General features: G+C 42.8%; 1 protein-coding gene across 1 annotated transcript in view; it reads left to right on the top strand.

Annotated features, from left to right (window-relative positions):
- Nucleotides 1-21,346, top strand: part of BMPER (BMP binding endothelial regulator) — a 260,754-nt gene that overhangs the window by 228,869 nt on the left and 10,539 nt on the right. Inside the window, exon 14 of the mRNA XM_017889844.1 lies at nucleotides 19,425-19,555. Coding sequence (XP_017745333.1) covers nucleotides 19,425-19,555 — 131 coding nt within the window. The remainder of the gene's footprint in view (nucleotides 1-19,424; nucleotides 19,556-21,346) is intronic.

The following is a 21,346-nucleotide window of genomic DNA, read 5'->3' as shown; positions in this document are numbered from 1 at the left end:
TTTTTTTTTGAGACGGAGTCTCGCTCTGTCGCCCAGGCTGGAGTGCAGTGGCCGGATCTCAGCTCACTGCAAGCTCCGCCTCCCGGGTTTACGCCATTCTCCTGCCTCAGCCTCCCAAGTAGCTGGGACTACAGGCACCCGCCAACTCGCCCGGCTAGTTTTTTGTATTTTTTAGTAGAGACGGGGTTTCGCCGTGTTAGCCAGGATGGTCTCGATCTCCTGACCTCGCGATCCACCCGTCTCGGCCTCCCAAAGTGCTGGGATTACAGGCTTGAGCCACCGCGCCCGGCCTTGTCCTTTACTTTCTAAAACTTATGCATATTATTTGTTTTCTTATGTAATTTTAGAGACTATAACTTTAAGAATAATGTTAGTTAAGGGTGGTAATGAAAAGCGTCCTTTGTTTTTGAATTTACAGACACGCCTCTAATATTTCATGGTTAAGGACAATTTTGGCTCTCTAAATTGAGATAGACTCTTCACAGTGTGAAAGAAACATTCTTTTGCTTTAGTTTTACCATGTTTGTGAAATTTTAAAATCAGGATTAATGTTAAATGTATTGTATATTATGTTGCATCTGTAAGTATGCATACGTAGCAGTTCTTTCATCAATTAATGTGGAAAATTAGATCAGTAAATATCTTGAGATCAAACCAAACTTGCATTCCTGAAAAAAAAACCAGTAATTGGTTATGATATATTATTCTTCTAATATACTGTTGAATTCTGTTTAATTATATTTTATATGATATTTTTGCCCTTATATTTGTAAATAGATAGTCTATAGTTCTCTTGTCGATGCTCTCCTTGTTACATTTTGGTAAGCCTGCAGTCTCTTTCCACACATGTTCAACTATTTATGCCATATAAAATTTATTATATTTCTCTAGTGGGTAATGTCATTTCAGGGCTTAATGGCTTTCTATGTGCCATCCTCCCTGGTGTTTTGCTTTTCCTTTTTTACCTTTCACACTCATGCAAAACTCTGGCCATTGTTGGTCACTGGTCCCCTGCTCAGTGAAGTTTTCTCAAATATGCCCTCTCCATTTCCAACTCAGTTGATCATTCCCTTTCCCGCTGTCTCTCAGTATTGTTTTTATATCTCCATTGTAATATTGATCATATGGTAATAAAATTAATTTTCTATTTGTTTCTCTCATTCTATTTTAAGTCTTTGAAAGCGGAGATTTTGATGTTTTATCTTTATATCGCTAGTTCTCAGGTTCATGCTTATGAAATGATAGTTGAATGCATGAGTGACTAAAGGAAACTCATACATACCTTTATTTTACCTTACTGCAGGGCTTCCTAAGGATACTCTAAATTGCTCCCAGCATGACAGAGAGAAATAAGCACATTCTTTCTTAGTCATGTTTCTTTCAGATGGCCTGACTATGCTCCTATGCAAGGCCCCAAGGCTTGCATTGAATTATTCATTCAATATTCATTCCATATTGTTGTGTCGCTTGATGTGGCATTATGGAGGCAGAGCATTATATTTAGATACAATAGAGGACAGGATTGTGAAGACATGGATCATTCTTCAATAAGGTTTTCTTTTCCTCTGAAATGTATCCAATTAATGGGGGTGGGAGCATTTACCATTCCGCAGATGAACACCTGCAATGTGCTAGTAACTGTGCTGGATGCTGGAGATTTGGCAGGAAATTAAACAAACACAGTCCTTCATGGCAGCACTCATGTTCTAGCTGGGGAGTGCCACCAAAAATAATCAACTAAACAGAATAATTTCTGACTTGAGAGAAGGTGATGAAATGGAAGAATGGGGTCATTTTAGATACTAGAGGTCAGGGAAGGAGTGTCTGAGCAGGTAATATTGACCTGAAATTTGAAAAGGAGAGAGACACCCCTTCTGTAGTTGCCTGGAAGATTGTTCCAGGTGATGGGCTTGGCGTTTTTAAGGAAAAGCAGGAAGGCCAGCCTGGTTGAAGGTAGTGAGCTAGAGCTTCTAAATGGAGATGAAGGTGTAAAGCAGGAAGAGCTTAGCTCATCTAGGGGCTTGTGGACCATGACTAGGGCTTGGTTAGATTGTACTTTAAATGTGATGAGATATTTTTGGAAACTTTTGATTAAAAGAGTTTTATGATCTGTTTAATACATTTGAAAGAACATTTGGCTGCTATGTAGGGAAGAAGAGTCTGTTTCCCTACACATTATTATAAGAAATGGTTAGACAAAAATATTTAACTGGCTGCTGTGTCCCCAAGAAGGCATATGATGATGTTTGTGCTGTAGTTGGAAACATATAGGTGAGAAATTACAACTTTTCCTATTGAGTCTTAGTAAAATCTTTTTCAACCATTCTGCTTTTTCCTCTTTCCTCCTACTTTCTTCCCCAGTGCATAGCTTTCAACCATTATCTTTATATGGGCAATTTACTTTACTCACCTTTTAAATTTCTTGTACCACATAATACTCCTGACCAACCTAATAGCATCATTAACTGCACCAGTATTATATAGACATCATGCTAGATTTTTATACACCTGGAAAGAGATAAAAAGTAGTTTAGAGTTTCTCTCTCTCTCTTTTTTTATAAAGTTCAAATTTCATCCTATGAGTGACTAAACAGCATTATTAAGAGTCATTATAAAACAGCAGACAGCCCAGAGGTACTTACAGTGATAACAAGGAAACAAAGCAATCTTTAAATTGATTTAGCAAAACGCTTAGTTACTATTTCATGGTAAGCAAAACAATAATAAATCTTAAAGGAGGAATCATCCTAAGACATTATGAAAAATAAAACCAGCATGAACTCGTTGGTTGCTATCAGCCCTTGTTTTTATGGCTTGTATATGAATGTTGGTAAGAGAGAGTGAGAGAACCTGTTGTGGGCTTTTGGCTGAAGTTGGATGCATGTCAGTAGGGGTGCCCAAGTCTGTCAGTAGTCATGGTCTCTGTTTTGCAAAGAATCACATTTTATTTACTGTACAATAGGAACACCGTGGTTCAACCCTGCCTCCCCTCTCCAATGTAGACACAGTGGTGTGATGGAGCTGGCTTGTATTGTCCCCCTACCACCAATTGTTAGAATCTCTCCCCAACTGTGTGTTTAGTGATCAGTGATACCATGTTGGTACTGTAGCTTAGAAGCAGCCACACTGGGTATTTACACCACATAAGTCAGCATGCACTACCAATCAGGGGTCCCCTCTTCTCCTTGATCCCACCAAGAACGAGTTGTTGAACATTTACCACCACACCACTGCCTGGATGTTCCATCAGAAACGCAGTGTGTTTAAATACAAACTCATCATCTCTCCCCCACCCCGCCCAGCTCCTTTCTACTACCAGCTTCTTCTGCATCCCTCTAATTTCTTGGCAGACTTTAAATCCAAGCTTAAATCTCCAGATGCACCCCTGACTCTTCTTTTTTCCTTTTGTCCCAGTGTGAGACCCTTTTTCAGGCTCTATACATTCTCCTATCTCTATGCTTGATGCCGCCTCTCAATTTCTACTGGTGTTCCTCCAGGTAAGTGGTGTCTTTCCCAGCGGTGTCTTTTCCTTCTTGTAAAACCTTAGTTGGATCTTCTGAAATAGCTGCTTAATCCCTACGTAACTTCCTTTCTCCACCTCTTCCATTCCATCCAAAATATTCTTATTAGCTCACTTTTCTGATGGTATTTTGAATTCTATCACTTTTCTGCTCCAACTGTCAATGACTCCTTCTGATTACTTAAATAGTGTTCGTGGTTCATAGTTTGGCATACAAGGAAGTCCATTAAATAAGCAATACTTACCTTTCCAGTTGATTTCTCGTGATGTCTGTTCCCCTTCTTGTTGTCTATGGGTCCCCAAATGGAACGTATGCCGATTCAAACAAATGTATGTCTGAAGTATATATTTTTCTAAAAAGCCTTTTTTCCCTCTTTGCCTGGGTAAAACTCATTTTATTCTTTTAGATGTAACTCAAATGATGCCACCTCCTCAAAATCTTTCCTAACTTCTCACTTCCTATCCTCCATGCCAGAGTAATCTATTTTCTTGAACTCCCTTGACAATGCTAGACTGCTTTTTGTGACACCCATTATTTCCCTCCTTTATTGCAACCTATTTTGGCACATTGTGTAGTTTGGAGTAAGTACCCCGCCTTATTCATCTTTGTCGCTTGCTCAGACACATGGCGCAATGGCTTGCTCAGTAGAGATTTATTAAAAGAATTTTAAAAAATGGAAAATAATGTTTACACTTAGGTAGAACACCCTTTAGCTGCTGGAAGTAAAATAAATAAAAGCAAAGGAAGTAAAAAATGACATGATGGGAATACTTCTGGAAGCCCCCCAAAAGTTTAACTTTTAAGTGGAACATTTTTATGTTATGTAATGTGTTTGAAGAGGATGTCACATGGAAGCTGAAATAGAATAGAATAATTCTACAGTGTAACAGACGGCAGGATCTGAATAAAGGGCTGGAAGCTATAGAACACATTTTCCTTTAATACATAAGAAAACTTCCTGAGAGATAGAAGCTGTAACGTCTATCACAGAAATGAGATTCCTAAAAAGCTACCGAGCTCCTATCACAGACATGATGCAGATGTACGACCATCTGGCAGGAGTATTATAAAAGGAATTCCTAGCTGGGCGCGGTGGCTCAAGCCTGTAATCCCAGCACTTTGGGAGGCCGAGACGGGCGGATCACGAGGTCAGGAGATCGAGACCATCCTGGCTAACACAGTGAAACCCCGTCTCTACTAAAAAATACAAAAAACTAGCCGAGCCAGGTGGCGGGCGCCTGTCGTCCCGGCTACTCGGGAGGCTGAGGCAGGAGAATGGCATAAACCCGGGAGGCGGAGCTTGCAGTGAGCTGAGATGCGGCCACTGCACTCCAGCCTGGGCGGCAGAGCGAGACTCCGCCTCAAAAAAAAAAAAAAAAAAAAAAAAAAAAAAAAAGGAATTCCTGCAGGGGATAGATATTCCCTAAGGTCTTTTAAGACTCTATGATTCTGGCCGGGCACGGTGGCTCAAGCCTGTAATCCCAGTCCTTTGTCGGAGGCGAGGAACGGGCGGATCACAAGGGTCAGGAGATCGCAGACCATTCGTGCTGGCTATAGCGTGTCGTAAACCCGCTGCTCGTACTAAAGGAATATCAAAAAACTATCGCGGCGACGGAGCGCCGCGGCGCCGCGGCGCCGTGCCATAGTCCCAGCTACTTGGGAGTGCGGAGGCCGCAGGAGAATGTGCCTGGTGAACCACTGAGAAGGCCGGACGTCACTGGGTAGGGGAGTGAAGCCTGAGATCCTGCGGGCCACTAGCACTCGCAGCCTGTGGGGCCGACCGAGCAGACTCTCGTCGTCAAAACAAAAAAAAACAAAAAAAAAGGGACTCTATGATGTCAGTATAATTCTCTGACGTTTTTTGCCTAAAGTCATGCCGGGCCCTGTTGGCCTGTTGGGTTTTGAGCCCTCACCGTCCTAAAGCACAGTGGGTTGCCATGATTGTTGCTATTAAGACTTTTATTGTGTAGTGGGAACATACAAATATTTAGGAAGAAAAAATCTATAAAGGTCACCCCTTCCCCCCGCCAAAAAAATGGCTTCTCAATTTCAGGTCCCCTGCTTTGGGGAAAAATGTTCTATCACTACTCTTAGATCACAAGTTTAAAATCTAGAAAACCTGCCATATTAGGGCCGGGTGCGGTGGCTCACGCCTGTAATCCCAACACTTTGGGAGGCTAAAGCAGGCAGATCATGAGGTCAGGGGTTCGAAACCAGCCTGGCCAATATGGTGAAATCCTGTCTCTACTAAAAATACAAAAAAATTAGCCGGGTGTGCTGGCACGCACCTGTAGTCCCAGCTACTCTGGAGGCTGAGGCAGGAGAATCGTTTAGAACCCAGGAGGCGGAGGTTGCAGTGAGCCGAGATCGTGCCACTGATTCCGGAGGTTGCAGTGAGCTGAGATCGTGCCACTGACTCCAGCTTAGGCGACAGAGCAAGACTCTGTCTCAAAAAAAAAAAAAAAAAAAAAAAAAAAAAAAAAAAAAAAAAAAAAAAGAAAAGAAAAGAAAAAGAAAGAAAATCTGCCATATAATAATTTTCTCCAGCACTAAATTTCTGCCTGATTAAAATGCTGGCTTAGTTTCATTTCAGTTCCTTTGCCATGAGTCCCCAAGGGCATGGACTGAGCTGGGGAGTGAAACCTCATTCTCTAGTGGCTTTCATCTTGTCCCTTGTCTGGAGTCTCTCCTCTCCTGGAAACGCTATTTACAAACTGCATTCAGTTCTGCCTGCTTCTTTGTAGATATTTGGATTGGGACCCTGGTCTTCCTCCCTCCAACTGCTGATCTAGAGGTCACCTCTCTCTATGTTGTCGTGTATGAATATAAGGACTTCTACATTTTTCTTTTTCTTTCTTTTTTTTTTCTTTTCAGGAATTTGACTGCTAGCAATGATAAGTGAATAGGAGGATAATCTTTCCCCTGCGTTCTTGACCCCATCCTCTCCTGTTTTCTTCCTGATATTATGTCACCAGCTACCCAAACCCTGCATCTCTTTAGCTTCAGCATCTTATCTTGGACTTCCTTCCCTTCTTTGATGCAAAATGTGTTTAAGTCTTCTCGATTCTGTCTCACTCTCTCTCTCTGTCTTCTGGGTTCCCTTCAAATTATCTCCTAAGTTCTCTGCTCTGCTCTGATAACCTACTGAAAGAATGGTCTTTCCTCATTGCCTCCCATATTTTCTACCTGCAATACACTTCAGGATGATTGCTGGTCCCACCACTCCTGTAAAAGTATTCCTGCTAAGACCACCACTGACATCCTAGCTGTCTACTCCAGTTTTCAGAACTTACTTCCCTCGGTCTGTTAGTAGTAGTTAAATCCATGGAATGCCTATTCCTCCTTCACTTTGAGGCCATTTAATCCTCTAAATCTCATAGTCATCTTAGTAGTCACTTTATCTGTACTTGACTATATAAACATCTGTAAGTAACGCATTCAGAAAACAGGTTTTGAGCATGTACTCTAGACCAGGCACCGCACTGGGGCTGGGGAGAATTGGTGAACAACAGCTGCCAGCCCTGGGGCATGGTGGAGTAGATGGAGTGAGGGATCGCTCCCATGGGGATGCAGTTGCAGGGTGTGATAAGGGCCATGCAAGAATGCCAGGAGAATGTTTAAGAGCAACCTTATCCAGTTTGGGGATCTCAGAAACCTTCCCTGAGAAAGCTGCTCAGCTGCATATTGAAGGAGGAGTGGATTTTAACTAGGAGAAGGGGGAGGAAGAACGCCCCAGGTAGAAGGAACAGCATGTGCTTTAGAAGGCGACCTGTCATAGGGGAGAGGGCAAGGGTTCAGCTTTGAATGCTGTCTTTGCCACTTATTAATAGTGTGATGGTAAAAAGAGAAAATCATGCGATGCCTTTGGGCCAGTGTTCTGGGGACTTTTAGGTGATTATCTCTGCAGTTGCTTATAGAAAACAGGCCTCACATTTCAACTTTCAGGGGCTCATCTGAGGGTGCTGTCATTCCAGCAGAGTGTGTGGGGAAGCTGGCATGGAGGGGCAGGCGTGTTGTGTTTATGATTTGGCTTTCGGGAATGTCTGGTCATGGAGTCCTTTTTCTGGGATTTGAGGATGGTGACCTGCCAGCCCCACTGATGGGTGGGGGTGGGCCTCTCGGGACGAGTAGCATCCTGTTTAGATCCAGTGGACTGAGCTATCCCTGGCAGCCAAGGCTGCAAAGGGCATTGAGTGTGAAAAGACCCTTTCTTGTGCAGTGATGGGATGCGAATGCTGGTTTATTGTGGAGCCAAAAGGCACAGCAGATGCTTGATGCAAGGCCCCCGGCATCTGAAAAAGTTCACCACTATACCGCATCCTCCAGGGGCAGCCGCCTCTGCTGCCCTTTGATTAATGCACGTAGTGGAGGATTTGTGCCTTCGCCTGTTTGTGGGACTTGGCAGCCATCCACTGCCTAATGCAAAAAAGGCTTATGGAAGGATCGGCCCCTTTGAAGCAGGGGGCTGGTGGTGGCTGCTGCGTGTGGCTGGGGTGTGGCCTCCAGATGCTAGAAGCCTTCACTTTCATAAATTTTCCTCACTGCCACTTGTGACTCCATACTCCCAATTACAGCCCTCTCAGGAGGTGGCCGTGGCTGACACAGGCAAACCCAGGCTGGTATTGTTCTGCTGCCGAGGGAAGACTAGAGACACTGCTAGGGCTGGCGTCCCGGGGGATGGCACTCTCGATCGATAGGAAAGAAAGAACAAAGTTCAATTCCTGCACATCCTTCAAACTCTGAACTTCAGTGGGGGCGAAGATGGGGGGCTGCAATTTCTGTTTTGCTTAGTCCTCTAACCATTTCCATTTCTGTGCATGGATGAATCTTGTTCTTCTCTTTAGGGATTCATTGGGGAAGGGGAGAATACAGATTTTCATTTACCTTCCATGAGAACCCTAAGGGAGAGAGATTAGGCAAGGAAAGGAGGATATAGAAAGGGGTAATAATGTGCCCAAGATAATACAATTGAAGTTCAACCTTGGTGTGGTGATCCCTTACCTTGCTGCCTCTTCCAATAGATTATGCTGTGGGATACCTGTGTAGGCATGTTTTCTTCTCCTCTAGGGCCCAGACATGAGAAGCAACATTTAAGAAGGCATTTGCTCTCAAGTGCCAGTCCTGTACTTACTGAAGCCTGGGAGCCAGTGCCCCCTTAATATGTTGCCCTCAAGACTCCTCCTTGAGTGTTGCCTGGCCCAGTTCTGCCCTGCTCTCCCCACCACACCCCAAAGGACCCAGGATCGAAACCAGGTTCTTCTTTCTGTCTGCATTTCCCACAATGCCCAGTCAGCAGTTTGCACACAGCTGACATTCCCTTGGTGTTTGTCGAGGGGACTAGAACAATTTCAAAGATAGTGTGTATCTATGTTGGGAGTAAAATTATGATGAGATGGGCTCACCAAAAAGAAGACAGTGAGTTTATTTGGGGTAAAGATCCCTCTCTCATTTTGGGCAGAGGGTTTTAAAATACATATACTACTTAGTTTTGGGGCTGGCTGAACCCTGGGCAAATTCATATCTTGACAGAGTCATTAATAATAGAATATTAGTAGCATGGGGACCCCATCATTTTACAAACTAAGAGTAAGGCTTACCCCAAAACATGGCTGAATATTGGCAACACGCTGATACCTTTGGCCCCTGATGGTATTACCACCTTAGACTCGGTAGATGTGAAATGTGTGTATTGAAATGTGTATATTGCTCTCTGACATAGAGCTCCTAAAACTTTGTAGGCAAGAGCACTAGGGAAATCTTTTTTTTTTTTTTTTTTTTTAATTTGGTCTCTGACCCGAGTTCCTGATACAGAGCTCCTAAGACCTTTGCAATTAATTTCCTGAATGGTAGGAGTGACAGATGCAGAGCTCCTAAAGCCCTTGTAATTTACTTGGTGATAGCAGCATCTTTTGTTCTAATGAAACTACCCCTGGGGGGCTCCTGGACAGCCTTAGGATGGAGAGGAGCTGCATTACTAGAGGAACCAACTGTGTAATTAGAGGGTTGGACTTTCAGCCTCTCCCTCCAGCCTCTGAAGAGGGGAAAGGGGTTGAAAGTTGAGTTGATCACCAATGACCGGTGATGTAATTAATCAGGCCTATGTAATGGCACCTCCACAAAACCCCAAAAGGTCAGGATTTGGGGGAGCCTCTGGATAGCTAAACACACAGGGGTTCTGGAAGGTGATATGCTTAGAGAGGGCGCGGAAGCTCTGCGTCCCTTCCCACACCCTCGCCCTGTGCATCTCTTCCATCTGGCTGTGCATCCGTATCCTTGGTAACAGTCTTTATAATCAACTGGGTAACTTAAGTGTCTCCCTGAGTCCTGTGAGTCACTCCGGCCAATTAACCGGATCCAAGAAGGGGGTTGTGGAAACTTTGATTTATCAACAAGTTGGTCAGAAGCACAGGCCACAACCTGGGACCGCAATTGATATCTAAAGTAGGGAGCAGACCTTTGCCTGTGGGATCTGACGCTAACTCCAGTAGGTAGTGTCAGAACCGAGTTCAATTTCAGGACACCCAGTTGGTGTCCACTGGAGAGCTGGTGGTTAGTGGGGAAAAGTCCCTACACGTTTTGGCGACCAAAGCGTTCTGTGTTGAATGAGTGTGTGGAAGCAGGAAGAACAGTTTAGCTTTTCCTTGAGTGGTAAAGAATGTTTCTCTTCTGTTTAGGTGAAGGGTTCTGACTCTCTTGCACTTGAAGTTCTTTTTAGAGACAAAAAATATGTGAGGCTTGATGTACGTAGGTAAAATGAGATTTCACGAAAAAGATAAAAAAGGTGGACGGAGCAGAGACTTCTTCCTGGTGGTGTCCCACCTCCCCCTGCCCTCTCCAGGAGCCTGCCTCGGACGCACTCACCCTTCTTGGCAGGCATCAGGGGTAGGTGCTTAGGATTACACAGGGGTTTAGTTCACCAGCCTTACAATTGTTTTACAGTAAGCGTGACAGTGATGAATTGAGCACAAGTTTAAGAGAAAAGTGATTGATTTTCTGCCAAGCACCATTTTTATGTTCTTTTTTTATCAGCCAGCCTCCAAAAAGGTGAGTTGTTTGATTTAGAAGCAAATGCTGGAGTAAGAATTACGGTTACTTCATGCTCTAACTCATGGCCACTAGAGGGGGGTCATAACCAAGCTTCCCTCTCCCTGTCCAGCTCCTGAGACCATCTTGCAAGATTTGCCGGGCTTTGCTAGAATGGGGCCCAAATTGAAATGAAGAGTTATTTCTAGAAGAGTGACAACTCAGCAAATGTCTGTTAATCATGGTCAGTTTTTCCCTCCATGAAGCCAGTGTTTCCTACTTGAGCAAAGATAGCTTATCTTCCCAACAGGAGTATTTCTAAAGTTACTGGTATATAGTCTCTGGCTTTGGGCTCCTTAAAAGCTGTGGCCCCTGGGTATAGAGAAAATAGCAAAATGGTGCACATTCCTTCCCCGTTATTAGATGGGCGAGAATTTAACTGTGGATTATACTCTTCACATGTGGTCTGATATATGGCCTTATCAAGGAAGAAAATATTTTAGATTCCAGACATGTTTGGTCACTGCTAAAAGCGTACCTCTACTAAAAGCAAGTATGCGGAGCTTCTTCTAAAGCTGGCATCCATGGAAAATCCTAAGAATTGCTACTCTCTTAAAGGGAGGTCTCTGTGTCCACAGATGCCTACATTATTTCACAAAAACAATCCATAGCTTCAGAAGAGGGTCGGAGGTGAATGATCATTTCTGGAGCTCCTGTGTGCTGCTGTGTGCGTAATGCCATTCACCTCCTGGGGAAAGTTAGGAGGATTTAAAATAAATATTTTAGTAATTGGAGAGCATCTAAATTAGGTAAAAAGTGTTGGAATGTATAACTAGGCAATGTATATAAGGTAGGGACAGTGGGCAGGCAATCAAGTAAGAGATTCACTGTGAATCATGAACAAAAACGGTTTGGTAGATTTTTCTCCTGTAAATTTGGTTGTTGGATTTTTGTTCTTGACAAGCCAGGAAGCAAGCAGTTGACAGGGAGGGAGGGACGCAGAAGGCAGGAAGATGAAAATACAAGGCTGAGCAGGGGAGCGCAGGAAGGTAACTGAAGAGTCCTTATGAGCAGGGACACGTTGACTGATTCTGTGTGGCTCTCGATGTCAAACCTGAGAGTTAACTGGAGATTATGAGGATTTGGATCCCTAGAAGAAGGAAATGTTATAACCAGCAGATCTGCCGAGCTACCCTGCAAGGAAACCAGCCCCCTGTCCTGCGAGGTCTCAGGAAGAGGCTGTGTGATTCTCTGTCAGGGACTTTTTTTGCTTTCTATTGTTTTTGATATTGGGAGGTTGACCACGTGACTGTCAAATCTAAGATCTGGTGATTTGGAAATTCTGTGCCTCTACCGAGGCACCTCCCTTAGCCTGGAATTTCCCTTTTCTCATTCATAATAGTTGTTATGTCATTTGGAGTTTGATTTTTAGTATCTGCACAATCCTGTTTTCTTGGAGGAGCCCATCTCTGTTAGCCTCTGTACCTTGTTTAGTGCCTGGAACAAACAGAGCTCCATGAATGCCATCTTTTCACCGAGGAGTGGGCTAACAATTTAACTTGAGTGTAGGGGGATGAGGGGAGAATTTGGGAAAGCTGAATTTGGGAAAGCTGAAAGAGAATTTGGGATAACTTTTGTATCTACAACCAGAGAAACAGGCTGGACTCCCGTTCCAGGTATCCTGCCTTGTCTCCCCAGATCAAGATTACGAAATCCACAAGCTCATGAAAATGCCTGGACTTGCTGTTCTGTCCTGGCAACCCCAGGCAACCATAGAACCTGGAATATTCTCAGCAATATTTAAGCCAGTGTGGACAGTCGCCACAGGGATGCCAAACTGGGGCTGGCCCAGGAACGCTGTGGACAGAGCAGCAGGAACTCCCTGCTGGCTGGCTTAGCAGGCTAGCCCTGCCCTTTCATTGACAGCTCAATAAAACAGCCTCACAGTTCCCAGGATTGAACTTTCTGGCCGTGTTTTTCGTGTGACAGTTGTGTTTTTTGTACCCCTTCGATGGATGGATAAGAATGAGTGTGTGAACATGCCTGTATAGGGCTGAGGAAAAGAGCATGATATTGGATGACATTGTTTTCATAGGCACAATGTGACATGAATGTGCCTTCATACCTTGGCTACTACCTTTAGTTATTTCCATGCAACTCAGATTAGAGAAATTAGGGCAGGATTTCAAGGATTAAAATGTGAGTTTTTTAATAGACTTGTGGTAGCTAACCGCACTTCTGCTCACTCAGCTGGGACTCTCTCTTCCTTACCTTCTCCCTCCCCTCTTTTCCATTGATTCCCAGGCACCAATAAGCCTAAGATGCCTTCACTCACTTCTATCGCCTTCCTAGATATGTCGAACGAGGAAAGCCAAGTGGTGGTTTTCTTGTTATCTTCCTTGCACTGTTGAGTTCTGCCTCGATCCTGCCATTGCTCCCAGGATAGTTGACCTTCAGATTGACAAACGTAGTCCAGCTGAAGACCCTTTGTGGTGGCAGAGAAGACAGCCAGAATGCTGGATGTCTGGCTCCGAGATGGAGCTGGCCCCTGGCACTCCTGGCTTGCCCTTCTGTTCTCCAAGAACCAGGGTGGAGAGTTCCCAATGGGTAATACATCTGCCGTTCAAAACTGTGCCTGGGAAGCAGAGACACTTGCCTCTGTCTGACAGGCATGGCCCTTGTGCCAGAGAAAGCAGAGGGGAAACCACTCGGATATGCTGTTGCTAGGAAGCATAGATGTGTTTGATGTTTTGATTTTAGCAGTATTGGAGGTTTGCCTTTTTAATAACATGAAAAACTATAGGTTTTTCTTATATCAAATATGTGCTTTATTGAAAATGTGTGGTTAAAGCAGAATTCTCTCATCAAATCCTTTTTTCCACCAGTCATTAAATTAAAAAAAAAAAAAATCCCCTGGAGACGGGAGAGGAGTGCAAGAAGTTCAAAATGAAAATGACAGCAGAAAGGTTCTTGCGGAAGCAGCTTAGTTCAGAGGTTGTTACGGCCAGCAGCCCCCGTGACCTTGGCCGTATTAAGCAGTGGCCACAGAGTGGGAGTAAGGATGGAATTCATGCCCTTCAGATATCAGTGTCCAGCTGTTCAATCCTCTGGAAGCTGGGAAAAGGTCATGAGGTTACTCTCATTCACTCTTTGAACGATTCACTGAATATTTACTGAGCTGTGTGTTCACGGCGCTGTGCTGGGGGGCTAGATAAGCCAGACACAGTCCTTGTCCCCCAGCAAGGAAAAAGGTGATATTTCAAAGGATCTGTGCAATAAGAAAGGTATGAAGGACATGGGACCCTATAGGGAGTGGCTAACTTTTTGGGGGCCACTTGGCAAACACCACTGAGGAATGTGAATTAAGACTTAAAGGATAGACATTAGATTTTTCCGGTGGAAAAGACATGGAAGTACCTTCAAGTCAGGAATAGCCAGGTGGATGGAAGGCCACGGGTTGATGGGTAAAAGAAGGAGTAGGGAAGAAAGAAATGGAGTTAGAAAAGTAGGCTAGGCTGCTAGGAACCTTGAATTTGATGCCAAGAAGTTTGAAATTTTTTTGTAGGTGCCCAATCAGAGGTGAGCTTGATGCTAATCTCAGTACACCTGTAAATCCCTCCAGCAGGACAGAAATGGATTCCCTGGTGCTAATGGAGCTGCACTCTTGGCAGCACCATCTAATAGCATTTGCTTCAGTGATGGAAGTAGTCTCAATCCACTCTGTCCAGCGTGGGGGCCACCAGCACCTGCTGGCATTGAACATTTGAAATGTGGCTAATGGGAATGACGAACTGAACTTGTAATTTTATTTAATGGAAATTCACTTAAATTCCAATTTAAATAACCACATGTGTCTAATGGTTTCTGGTGTGGAGTTTCTAGGAGGCAGTAGCTGTAGTTTGATGCGGGAAAATAGTTCTGAAGGCTTCTCTGCAGATGAGTTGTGATTCATTGGATTTCAAGGAGGGAACTGACCTGTGATCCCACTACTGTGCTGAGTGCTATGAGGAACAGGGTTACAACATGCCTTCAAGGAGTCATTGAAACACGACACACAAACATCAAACATTGAGAGAAGGGAGGTAGTGGATGTGTGACAAAGTGCTGCCCAGCCTGGTGCCAGCTCCCTGGGCCCCTGCATCAGCTCCGGGCCTCCTCTTGTCCTATTGTGGCACCGAGCAGCTGTGTTAACCACACAGAATCTGCACCTCTTGGCTGCCAGGCAAGATGCCAGGAGTGGGGTAGATGAATGAGGAAACCATTTCTAGATACATTAATTTGAAGCTCCTGTGACAGACAGTATGCTTTAAGGGGATTGTATAGGCCTGATTCCTTTGTTATTTTGCCAATTCCTTTGCAATAGAAACCTGGTCAGGCAGGCCCTGTTCACCTGCAGGGCTTTCCTGGAAAAGCTCAGAGTAACGCAACCTGTGTTTTCCCACTGGAGCAGTGGGCAGCTGTGTTTCCTGACCAACTCACCATCAAACAGAACATAAATGTGACAGAACAATATCATGAGAGCAGAGACACCAAAGCCATAAATCTCAGTCATTCCCAGAAGTGATAAAATTCTGCTATTTATTCTATAAAATGAATATAAATGTAGACCATGGGTACATACTGATTAAGGAAAGGGCAACAATCTTCCATAAACACAGAAAACTCAACTTCACTGTGTCATAAATTAGATTTTCCTCACACTGAATTATGAAGTGTGATAAACAAGAATTGAATAGTTGAATAACAATCGTTTTGTCCCTCCCGAAAATTCGAAGTGCGTTTGAAGATGCTTTTATTTTTTCCCTTAATAAATTCTTTTGTAACCAGGAGAAGCATGCAAAATTATTCCATTATCTATTCCACCACAACATCAATAGACGAATGAAACGCAGGTGTGAAGACAACACAAAGTGAATCCAGCCGAAGTCTGTATCGCGAGGCTGCCAAAGCCCAGATTGGGAAGATTTTAGCTGGGGGAATGTTGAATAACTAAGACCTACAAATAGACACCCTCCTTTTCTCCCATTCTTTATTTTCCCACTATCATTCCGAAATTCTGATTTAAATACTAATATCTTTCATGATACTCTTTTGTGTAGTTTTAAAAGTAAACTGTGAAGTTTACCTTTTTAGAAAAGTGATATGTATTCACGGTGCCTGCCTGACTCTTTGGGTTTCTATTGTAACAGACCTGGCAAAGTAACAAAGGAATCAGGACTAGGTAGAAAATACAGGTAAGAAAATTAAGGAGAACCACAATCCACCACCCTGAGCTGTCCTTTGGATTTGGTCATATCTGTTTTCAGTTATTTTTATTTTCATTGTGTGATTACATGATGTTGAAACACAGTTTTGTTATCCTTCTCTCTTTTTTTTTTAAGTTAATCCTTCCCAAACATTTCCTCATATTTAAAAAATATATTTCCAAAACGTCATTGTAATGGCTGTAGGGTATTTCATCACAGAAGTCACCTGAATTTATTTAGCTGGGCCGCTGTTATGGACAATTTAGGTTATTTCCCTTTTCTGTTTCAATTTAAATAACATTGTGATGAAAATGCCTAGGTTTGAAGCCTATATTCATGGGCATTACTATTTCCTTAGGACTAAAATGTTCATCAGAGAGTAAGAACCTTTGTCTGGGCTGTGTATAAATATTATTCAATTTCTCTCTAGAAAGATCTAATGTAGTTACTGTGAATATGGGTTCTGAGATCACAACAAAACAAGGTGTCCTCCTAGGTTTGCAGCTCTGGATCTATGATCAACCCTAAGACATTGAGTAAGTTACTTCACTTCTTCAAGCTTCAGCTTCCCTATCTATTAAATGGAGCAGTGAAAATCTTTGCCTCTTATCCCATTGCCAAGTGCGGTGGAGGAGACAGTCCCTGAAAAACACTCCGTGTAAGAGCTGGCAGATTCACACCACTGCCAGTGGGGCAGGGGGATGGCTGCTTCTCCATTCTCTCACCAACTCTATTCATTGTTTTATATAAAATCATCAACTTCATAAGTGAAAACAACATTTTGAATTTTAGCTTCCGAGACAAAACACATAGTTTAAGCCTTTAAAATACATAAAACATTTTCAAGTAAAGGTCTGGCTTGGACAAACATTTTTGTCTCATATATTGTTCCCCATGAGTAGTTGATCATATAAAAAGCTCAGATCTTCCTTAGTTTTACAGTGAAGGCACATCATTGATTGTGTCTGTGGAGACAGAAGGGCCTGTCTGTGGGTGAGGTAGAGTATATGTACACCGTGGTTATTAAATGTGTACTTAAAACATTTTCTCTCAACAGTCTCAATGAATTGGATTTAGCTGTCTATAATTTATCTTCAGTTGTGTAAATAGCTTCATAAGACAAGTAGAAATCAAGAGGAAAAAAAGGAAAATATTCACTAACAATCCCCTTACCCAAACAAATTACATTTTATTGGTTTATTGTCCATGGAATTTTACAGAATTACAGTAGACATTGGTTCAAATCTGAGGACACATTTCCTCACACTGAGACCAGCCTTTTCCCATATATGTGCCATCATTTTACCAGGCCCATGAGATGCCGTTCCATCCAGGTCTTGGCAGTGAGAGCCGTGTATACAGAAAGAGACCTACCCCCATGGGCCGGGAGAGAGGTGAGGAACAAATTCTTCTGGGAAAGTGAAGTAGGAATGGGATTAGAGGTTAGAACCTGGGGCAGCCAAAAATGTTGCTGTGAAGTCTGAGCATAAATACGATGGGTGTGGGTTATTCTGAAATGAAAATTGAAACAACAAAGGGAAACGGCATTGAGGGGAATTCACACGCCGACATTTAGATGCCATTTTAGGGACAAGTTTTATTTGGCTTCTCTTTGGAATTCCAGAGGCTCTCCCCAGTGTAGAGACAGTACTGTGTGTTTAATGCCTGAATGCATTTGCCCAAGATTTCTATAATAAAAGTGGGGAGAAGTATTAAGAAATACAACCTTGAGCCAGGCGCAGAGGGTCATGCTTGTAATCCCAGCACTTTGGGAGGCCGAGGCGGGTGGATCATCTGAGGTCAGGAGTTCAAGACCAGACTGGCCAACATGGTGAGACTCTGTCTATACTAAAAATACAAAAAATTAGCCGGGCATGGTGGTGGGCACCTGTAATCCCAGCTACTTGGGAGGCTGATGATTATTGCTTGAATCTGAGAGGTGGAGGTTGTAGTGAGCTGTAGTGAGCCGAGATTGCACCATTGCACTCCAGCCCGGGCAACAAGAGTGAAACTCCATCTCAAAAAAAAAAGAAAAAAAAAAGAAACAACCATGACTACTACAAAGAAAAAAGATCACTTTTTCTGTCCTGGTTATTGTGTCTTAGGTATGGCTCATCAAATAATCTCTCAGTCCTTGACATGGAAGGAGGCTGTTTAGGTTTTACATCTGTTCCTCTTTTGTCCCTGTTGGTTCCTATTTCCCAAAACTGTGCCCTTGAGTGTTGGGCTGCAATAACTTTGTGCGTTCACTGTGGGCCTGTTGCTCCTTGAATCTGTTTTTTGCTGTTTAATTCCTGTTTAGAGCAGATAGTGTGTCGACCTCCACCCAGAGCTGGCTGAGTGCTCTCGACAATCGGTTGTGCACAGGTCCCACGATACAGGAAAATGGCATTATTAACATCCAGTGGCAGTGTCATGATCACTTTTCAAGATTATAAGTGCAGCTTGTACTCTTGGATATTATTTTTCCTGTGTTTAGCCTTGAAGAGCTTCTGTGAGGAAGGGAGTTTGCTGAACAAGGTTATGAAAAATATAAGGATAGTTTAATTTTATTAATCTTGGAGGCCTCTTGCATAAATGTTAACTCGAAATTGTGAGGCAGTAAATTTGCTGAAAGAAGAAGATGACAGTTGTTGTGTGGTATAATAAAAAGGACACCACTTTCAAAGCCGGGAGATATAATTTAATTTGCTCTTTTCCACTTAAAAGTGCTGACTTTGGGCCCATGTATTTATTTGTAAAATGACCCCTTCATTTATGGAACAAGCAACTGTATTATGTCTTGTTTACCATCCAGTGACAGGCTGCGTGTGAAAGCATTTTGTAAACTGTAATATTATATACCAATGTAAGGCCATTATTATGTCTTTGTGGTCAAGATGTTTAAAAATTTGTTAGTTTGCATTTCCGCTCAATTTATATCCTGGTCCATCACTTCCATATTTCAGCTATAGAGACCTTGGTTTAATCCTGTTCATCTTGCAGTCTAATTAGAGGCCTGAAATATTTGCTTTATTTAGAATTTGTCACTCTACATTCTAAAGACTGAAGATTCAGTGGTCCTTAAAAGACTAAGATTCTAAGATATTACAGAAATGAATTCTAATTGTCTGTCTTCAGAAAGCCATGGGATTTTGTGTTTTTATCAAGTTGGTTACCATTTTTGGAAACATTGCAGTAAAATTTATTAGTTTTATATCAGTGCTCGTCACAAGATGGCGATGGTATTCCAGTAGGGTAGCCATTAGGTGGATGGGGCTATTTATATCTAAGTTAATTAAAATTAAAGCAAATTAGAAACTTGGTTCCTCCGTTGTGGCAGCCACATTCCAGGTGCTCAGTAGCCAAATATAGAGTGGCTTTGCACAGTGGTGATAATAGAATATGTCTATCCTTACAGCAAGTTCTTTTGGATAATCTTGCTCTAGAAGAAAGGAAATCTAATATCACATTGTTCAGAGGTATCCAGCACTTAAGTTCCATGCAGAATTTTGCCAATTTAGGTTTCCAATCTAAAATAGACATTTTAATGGGCCAATCAGGTTTCCCCATCTATGACCCTTTCTGAAGTTATATTTAGGGTGTTTATGTTTAATATTTTTAAATGCTTGTATCTCTCTATTGGGTTCTATAGGTCCTGTGTGACAGACATGTGTGAATGTCCAGTCCATAAAAACTGTTACTGCGAGTCATTTTTGGCATATACCCGGGCCTGCCAGAGAGACGGCATCAAAGTCCACTGGGAGCCTCAGCAGAATTGTGCAGGTAAGAAAGTCCTGGTGGATCTACCCATCAGAAGTTTACTGCAATGCCCAAGATGGCAATGGAGGTGACTTGTGGATGCTGACATGGATGGCCACGTGCCCCTTTGTCAGAGGAATATCACTTCAGTAGGCCAACTGGATTGCTACTTGATAAAATACAGGGACTTCCCACTGGGCAAGGTAGACAGCACTTAAGATAAATGCTTTGTGACAAGCATATTTAAGCAATTTAAAGATTTCCACTGTTGCAAAATCCTCTTGACCTCAAACTCTCAGCTGGATATACTTAGCTCATGGACGGTCATTGCTATGGCTTAGGTTATGTGTGAAGCAAAGGAGATTTGGGACAATTACAGTCATTTAAGGTCTTCAGGATAAACAAGATACTTTTTTTTTTTTTTTTTTTAGAGATTGTTATACAAAGCCTAGTAGAATTTTTTTCCCCTCTGAGAGATTTCTATAATAGTTGTTGCCTCAGGCAAGTTAATTAGCTTATTTGATATCTGTAAAATGGACTTCTTTATTCATCCAAGAAATATTTGTTACAAAGTGGCAAGGTACTGGGCACTGTGCTGACACTGGGTACTTTCATGGGTGTAAGAGATGAAGCCCCAGCCATTGACGCACTGGCAGCCTAGTGGGAGAAACAAACAAAAACATAACTCTACAATAAAAATAAAAACTTCCAAATTACAGTAAGTATGAGGAAGGAAACGAACAGGGCGGAGTGATAGGAAACCATTGGAGAAGGCTGAGATGGGATGAAGAGGGAGGCTTCTCTACAGATGATATTTTAGCCTCGCCCTGAAGGAGTGAAGGGAGTGAGGGCAAGCATTCTATGCAGAGGAAACATGTTTGATGGCATAAGGTAGGAGAAAAATTATTAGCATGCTCTCAAAGTGGAGAGGAGCCAGTGTGGTTTGAGCCTGGGGTGGGCTAGGGGAAGAGGGGCGCAAGAGGAAGGTGGAATAGGAGCAGGAGCTGAATCACGCAGGACTTGGCAGGGCTTTGAAAGGAGTCTAGCTTTTATTCCAAGAGAAATGGAAGCCTCTGATAGCTTTTAAGCAAGCCTCTTTCTGCTTTCCAAAGATGACCCTGGGTACTAGATAGAGAATAGATTGGAAGGGGACAAGATTGAAACCAGGATACTAGGCAGGAAGCTATTGTGATAGTCCTGGTGAAAAACTGATGGTGGCTTGGATTAAGATGGTGGCAGTGCATGTGGAGAGGAAGGGAGAGAGTCTAGAATTTAGAAATTTGCAATTTTAGAATAATACCTGCTATCTAGTTATAAACATTAGTGATATATGCGTGAAGCATCTCAAACAGTGTCCAACTCATAGAAGATGCTCAGTCAAGGGTAGCTGCTGTTGTTATTTAGATTTGAAGGAGAAATGAACTGAATAGTTGTCACCTAGTTCAAGGATTGGCAAATTTTTTTCTTTGAAGGGCCAGATTTACCTGAAATAAAGAGACTGGGATTTTCAGCCTACTACCCTAGTCTTAATAGCCTTAGGTCACATCTCAGAAAAGAAGGCCACTCATGCCATTGCGGACTCCAGAATGTCTACATTGGTTGAAGATAAGAGTGGTCACCTGGTTAACAGAAGCATCAAGAAGAATTGCCTTGAAGCAGTGATTGCAGTGTGCAGACATTGCGTTCACTTAGACTCGTGCGTTATAACCTGTCTGGACATTAGAATCACCCTGGGAGCTTAAAAAATAAACCAGGAACCTAAGCCTGTGCCCTATGCCCTGATGCATTTCTTTTTTTTTTTTTTTTTTTTTTTTT

The sequence above is a fragment of the Rhinopithecus bieti genome, unplaced genomic scaffold (genome assembly GCF_001698545.2).
Source record: "Rhinopithecus bieti isolate Rb0 unplaced genomic scaffold, ASM169854v2 scaffold_19617, whole genome shotgun sequence".
Classification (NCBI taxonomy): domain Eukaryota; kingdom Metazoa; phylum Chordata; class Mammalia; order Primates; family Cercopithecidae; genus Rhinopithecus; species Rhinopithecus bieti.
The sequence above is the reverse complement of the archived record's forward strand: the minus strand, read 5'-3'. Positions and strand labels throughout refer to the sequence as shown.